Genomic DNA, 6,978 nt, shown 5'->3' with positions numbered 1-6,978 from the left:
TCATGTACGATGCGTTTTATTCGGAGTGATATAAAAAAATCGTCAAAAATTTATAGCCTATTTGGGGTTTTGGGCATAGAATAATTTGCAAAGTTCCTGATGCTTGAAGCTTGGCCAGTGCATTATTTCATGAACAGTATAGAAAATGCTCGCAAGTTCTAAGGATGGATAATGTGTTTACGCTGGAAGGATATGTAAAACTTGTGAGGAAGAAACAAATGGTGTAACAAACCTCTTTTTCGTTCATTCAAACGTTAAAACTACCACTGTCTTCATGAATGCTTTAAAAATCTCTACATGTAGCTAATTCTAGTTTTAATCTGGAATAACAGTTGATAATTAGAATATTAATAGCACATCTTATATGTATTTTTTTTTTATCTCTGAAATGATTTTATTTATAAACTCTTATTTGTTAGAGAGGACTCTAGGGGTGAAAACTGGCTTTAGGCCTAGGCCTATTGACAATCAATTTTAAATTGTTCGTATCATTACAAAAGTTCTTTGCTTTTTATATTTTTTGTTTGAAATCATAAAGTTATTATAGCACCCCATACCATCATATATTTTGGAAACATCATTTATTCACCAAAGATTACCCGTAATTGTAATTGAGCAAAAGATCTTGTTAGAAATAGGAATGAATGGCGAGTGATTGTGACCAAAGTTCTGATAGGCCCTGCTGCTACCTCGGGTTCCCCTGGTGACTGCTGAGGTAGCAGCAGTAGGGGATTCAGCATATGAAGCTTCATTTGTGGTGGATAACGTGGGAGGGTTGGCTGTGGCACCCTAGCAGTACCAGCCGAACTCTGCCTATATTGAGGTGGCAGTGACTCGGCTGAACCCCTCGTCAGGCAAGGAAGAACAACGACAAAAAAAAAATCCCCTTTTGTAATTCCTTTTAATTGTCGGCTACCTCCAAGAATTGAGGGAATTGCCATGGTAGATAGATATAAATTGTAATTAATACTGAAGAGTAATTACTAACATGCACGCAATGGTATTAATATCATAACTGTATTCCGACTTTTCCTAAGGGCACACACACGTGCAAAAGTTCATCGAACTTATTTTTCGAACTTTGCCTAGACATTGGCTTACTGGAACTTGAAACAGGTTAAAACCTAATAATATTTTAAACTATTGTACATTCAGAAGAAATCTCCTTCACTAGTTGCTGAATGTTCACCTTTCCAACTTCGTAAGCCACAGTCAGGGAATTCTGTCATAACCTGTCTGTTATCAATAGGGACGGGTAACATAATTCCTTCAGCTAACCTACGCCCGTAATATAAGAAGGGAAAGGAAATAAGATTCCCTTAGGAAACTGTATAGAAGGGGCACTGGTTGGTTGAGTAGCATGGCGTCACAGTGACTTTGGTCATCAACGCTTTAAATTGATAATTTGTGCTATCCCTTCTGACCAAACTTGTTTATCAGTTTTCATCTCCATCTAGGGTTCTCTATGATAATAATAACAACAAAACCAGCAATGATAATAATTAGATACAGTAATAATAAGCAATAATCATAACCCGTGTTGATAAACCAACCAAAACTAGTAACGGAAACTGATCACCAACAGATCTTTCATTTTTTCTCAGTGCTTTCGTTTTTTTTTTTTTAATGAGCCCATTGAACAACCTTGAGAATAAATTGGTAATGACGCCTACACATGCAAGCAAGAGTGTACCTACAAATAGAACAACACAAGGGGAACTGTTAATCCAATCAATATGTTCCAGCGTTGTGGTGGTCAGAGGAAGGTCGTAGCCAAGCTAGTGAATCCATCAATTACCGTTTTAGGAGAATGATTTGAAGGATGACTTAAAGTACTCTCTAATTGTTATGGGTTTATATCATGAAATAACATTGCCGTGTATGTACTTAGATACTATAAGAATGCTCTTTGAAGAGAGAGAGAGAGAGAGAGAGAGAGAGAGAGAGAGAGAGAGAGAGAGAGAGAGAGAGAGAGAGAGAGAGAGAGAGAGTTTGTATCTTCTATCTTGAAAGCAAGCTGAATTTTCCCTAGGTTAAGCTTCAGAGTTTTTAGAATGTGTGTGTGAGTATGGGCGCGTGTGTGTTGCCTTGGAAGCCAATTCAAAGCTTTTAAAAGCAGGTCAATGATAGCCATTGAGTTATTAAATTTAGATATTTAAGATCATCCACAGCCAAGTATTTAGTGTACTTTGATGTCATCTTCAGTTCTCAGACTGCTATTCTTCCACTTGATCTTTTTTGCTATCTATAAACTTTGGCATAATATACAGAAGGTTACTCTGTCTTTGATACGTTAAGGAATTACAAGGCCACCGTTAGAACATTGATAATCATTGACCCATGGATACAAAGCACTCGCCTCGTCAATTTTGGGCCCAACAATGTATCGTGTGGACATCTCTGTTGCATTTATACTGTAAACTATGAAGGACTTTGGAACACATTTCTGGTCACCAGGTCTGGCTCGTACTTATTGAACGCTCCTCTGTTCGTATTTCATGCACACGGGATATTAATTGATCCAAAGCTTAATTACACACAAGGGTATCATAAAAAATAATTGTCAAAATACTGGATGGAATAGAATCATATAAAGAGGACAGGATTATTATTATCATTATGACTTGCTAAGCTACAACCCTAGTTGGAAAAGCAGGATGCTATAAGCCCAGGGGCTCCAACAGGAAAAATAGCCCAGTGAAGGAAGGAAACAAGGAAAAGTAAAAGGGAGTGAGAGTTGGGTCTTTCTAAAGGTATTGTTTTCTTCTTTGCCCACATATATACCAAATAGTCTTGCACATTTCCTGATATTAGTTACAGAATGTCAAAACAATAGTCATAAACATTGTATTAATGCGATAAAGATAGTCACAGAAAATAATAGTGCCAGAAAATGGACAGGGTAACTATGATTAATTTCTCAATGATGGCCATGGAAAATTGTATTTTTACTGCCATGTCTGGCAGTCATATGTTGAAAAGATGCCTTGTTTAACACCCTACATATGTTTCCATATACAGACGCTGGAGTTGAATGAAGATCCCATGAAGAAGAAGATGGCCGCTAAGGAAAAAGCTCTGCAGGAAGAGGCCACTTTTCACCAGAAGCACAGCCATTACAGCTTGTCTGAAAATGCCCAGTCCCCAACATCCGAAATGTCTATCAGGTGAAATGTTGATTACTCTTTGTCTGCATGAAATTTTTTTTTTTTTTTTTTTAGATTGTTGACCATGTCAGTTTTGATTTAGTTTATCACTAGATAATACATGACTTTTGAAAATATGTACTTATCAATCCATATTAGTTTAAATAGTCAATAATATTTAAGTTAACAAGTAACTAGGTCTTGGTAACATAAACGGATTTTGAGCGAAGCGAAAAATCTATTTTTGGGCTCAAGCCATGACGTCTTGATGGAAGGTTCCTTTAGTAGCTTCCCAAGGGTGTATATGACTACAGTGATATTCCCAGAGAATCAAACCAAAGGTTTCACAGAATTCTAACTTCTGGCACGAGTACCCTTAAGATTTACTCTCAAGGGTATCGTATATAATCAGGGGACGTATTCTTGACAAACCACATAGCAATCTGCACCCCGAATAGCCTTTATGCTTCGAGGGGGATGCGTGGCAGAATTAGAAGGGTAGTCACATTAAAGGTTACCCTGGTTCCCCTATTACTATTGTATCACAACCGTGCCAATTCCCTCTGGCGGTCATTCCTTATTTTGTAGCGCCTCGCTACGATGGTGTTCCCTGTTGATCTGACATTTTCGATCGATTTCTAAGGATCTTTATGCTTTCTACAGCTTCTTTCTCCATCTAGAAAGTTGAGTATTCATTCTTTACAATATGTATTTTAGTTCCAGCCCCACAATGAAATTAGTGTAATTATTGTGTTTGGATCTACGCCGGTTACTGGTGTCGCCATAGGCGCTGTTGTTCATTGGGCATGTGTTATTTAGTCAGGAGAATGACATTTCCGGTTTAAATATCATTAATTGTTATTATGAAAGCTATTTAGGCATTTTATATTGTAAAGATATTTATATGCATAATTTTCCCTTTTTCTGTGTCGATCGTATATGTCAGAGTTTCGGTGATTTTAGGTAACCGAGATCTCGCCTTGCCTAGGTAACCCAACCTAGACAACATATACTTTTGACATTTCCCCAGTTACTCTTGTGTATCGGTTATCATTCATTGGAGATTGATATCTCCTGGAATTATATTAGCCGTTACTAGTCTCGAATAGAGATTTATGGGTAATCTCTCTTCCCTCTGAGATAGCCTTAGGCTACAACTCTCTGCATCGGCCTTGCATTTCGAATTCAGGCATGACTAGCCTAGAGTTTTCTGTCTCATCCCTTAACAGCAGACGGCAAGTTTTGGGATTCGATCAGAACCTCAAGAGTATTTTTTCTTTTGTCGGCAGTAGGTCGGCGGTGTGAATTGCATTCCCCTGCCGGCTAAGCTGCCGGCATAGGAGGCTAGCCCTCCCATGACTACACCTGAATTGGTTGCATGATGCCGCCACCTTCTCCCTGTGGTCTAGTAGACTAGTCCTATGCTCGCACACCCTAGGCTGTAGAGTAGTATACTCTTGTGGCCTTGGATGGCGCTGGCATTGAAACTCTGTTTCTTCCTTGTTGAGAGGAACGGCATGGACTGCCGTCCTCTTAACTGTATTAGCACCTCCTAAGCTGGAGAATAGAAGATTCTCCTGCCACTTGGGGTTGTGCCGGTACTGAAACAGAGTTTCTTCAAGGTGTGTAGGTCCAGCAACATTGCCGGCCCCTCCCATACCTCGTATAGGACCCTCCCCCCCTCTGTTCTTTTACGATGGCCGAGCCATTTTCTTTCCTGAGCTGGCGTCCTGCTACCTTACCTTTGCCGGTGGGTTGCCGGAGCCAGCCAGACCCCCCTCTCCTCAGCTGACGGCTGTCAGCGACTGACGGCTTCCGGCGGCCATGACGGCTGTGGGTGGGAGGTCCCTCTTGTCACCAAAGATCTCCAGTTCTCCCTTGAATTGCTGGCCACAACTTCTGTTGTCGGCGTGTTGCTCTGGCCGGCAGTAGACCGGCACGGATAGGTACTGACTCAGTCGGTAGCATGCCGACTGTACTAGTGCTGCCGGAGGCTTGTCTACAGTGGTAAGCCGGCAATAGTACTGTGGCTAGGTGGAAGCCGGCAATAGTACTGTGGCTAGGTGGAAGTCTGAATGTTACATTCTCCCCTTCCATTTGAACCTTCTTTTCGGAGAAAGGCAGTAAAATTAGACTTTTACATCCTTTATTACTGTATACATACACAGTAATAGATAGCCTTCACTCCATGCTTTCTCTCTCTCTCTCTCTTAGCTAGCATGCTAGATGTTCCGGCAAGAGCTAGCTAATCTGGCAACATGCCGGCTGAACTACAGTATATGTCTATACAGGTAGTCATTATATTTGCAGTATAGTATATACGGCAGATGGAAAACTAATGTTTTTAAATATAAAACTTACCCGCTGGTTATATAAAGAGCTGAAGTCCCCTGACGCCCTGGCAGAAATTCAAATTCTCGCGCTATCGAAGATACGGCAGGTGTACAACCGCACCCTAGCGGTAGCTCAGGTGGAACAAAACACCAACTCCAGTTTTTCTTCTGCCGCCATAGCTGGCTGACATATTGAAGTTCGCTCTCGTGGTTTTACTCTCTTGGGAAGTTGTTTGGTGATGTACAACGTTCTTTTCTGAGTTTAAGCTATCGTTAATTGTTTTCTCTTGTTTCTAATCTTGAAATCTTTTTGTTTGAGGTTATCTTTATCAATATTTCCCTTATTTTTTGCTCGTCGGTCTATCACGTAACCATTCAAAATGGCCGACTCCTCCCCTGCTTTACGTAGGTGTGTTAGTGAAGGGTGTCGTACTCGACTTCCTAAAGGATCTATTGATCCTCATAATATTTGTGTGAAATGTAGGGGTAAATTTTATTCATTTGATGATAGATGTAGTGAGTGTCTTTCTTTAACTGATGATGATTTTGTAACATACGATCGTTATGTTAGGAGACTACTATGAGATTCAGGGCCTCTGTAACACGGTTTTTTGGACTTTGCTCCTTATCAAAGCATCGGATGTAGCTGAAAGTTGACATATGTATATTTTACAACCACACACAAATTTTGTCAGCATTATCAATAACCTAAACCCGATAGTTTTAATTTCTATAGAGTAAAAATGATGTAGCCGACACCATGGCCAGTGATTACGAGACAAGAGTTGAAAACATTCATTACGTAAGCGAAGTAAACACCTTTTGACAAAATTTTGCCCCACCCATCCACCAGACACCCATTCACCTTGTTCCATCGGCTCTGAAAACCATAAGTCAAGAATGGCTAACATGATTTGGAATTGCTCCCTTGGTTGCAAAACTGCATTAGTCTTACGACTTGCAACTTTATACAGTCAAGAGAAAGCCCGTGGCCATATTTACTATAGCCTGAATAGGTAATTATTCAGTTTTTAGTTTAAATCCAATATTTAAGGTCTGATTTGTATTTAGCGTAACATGATTATAATACTTGTAATATCATTCAGGCTTTTGAACATTTCCATTAACTATTCACTATGCCACCAAGAGAGAGATAGAGAAAGAGAGAGATTGTATGTAAACAGACTTTATATAACTATTTTTGTTAAAATAAGAATTTTGTGCTAAACTCTCCACCAGACCAACGGATCATCCGATATAATTTTTTTTCTTCTTCTTAGGCCGTGCGACCATATATGTTTTGGGCATGACTGCATTTTGTAAATAAATCAGGAATAGTTTTAGGAGTTTTATTTGTACATCTAATGGGAATTTATAGAAGTAAAGTGAACATAATTCATTTATCCTTTAAAATAATTACTATATGTAGCAAAACAAATAGTAGTAAAGATGATATTGCAATAAAGGAATGATACCATACTTTATCTTTAGCTTCAACA

The 6,978-nt window shown here is 39.4% G+C and overlaps 1 protein-coding gene and 1 long non-coding RNA gene across 2 annotated transcripts in view; both read left to right on the top strand.

Moving 5' to 3' along the window:
• The window catches only part of LOC137621237 (uncharacterized), an 807,497-nt gene that overhangs the window by 349,907 nt on the left and 450,612 nt on the right, over positions 1 to 6,978 (top strand). The window lies entirely within an intron of this gene.
• LOC137620449 (Na(+)/citrate cotransporter-like) overlaps positions 1 to 6,978 on the top strand; it is a 135,951-nt gene that overhangs the window by 13,983 nt on the left and 114,990 nt on the right. Inside the window, exon 5 of the mRNA XM_068350608.1 lies at positions 3,022 to 3,167. Within this exon, the coding sequence (XP_068206709.1) occupies positions 3,022 to 3,167 (146 nt within the window). The remainder of the gene's footprint in view (positions 1 to 3,021; positions 3,168 to 6,978) is intronic.

The sequence above is a fragment of the Palaemon carinicauda genome, chromosome 27 (assembly GCF_036898095.1).
Source record: "Palaemon carinicauda isolate YSFRI2023 chromosome 27, ASM3689809v2, whole genome shotgun sequence".
Classification (NCBI taxonomy): Eukaryota; Metazoa; Arthropoda; class Malacostraca; order Decapoda; family Palaemonidae; genus Palaemon; species Palaemon carinicauda.
This window is presented reverse-complemented; position numbering and strand designations above follow the sequence as displayed.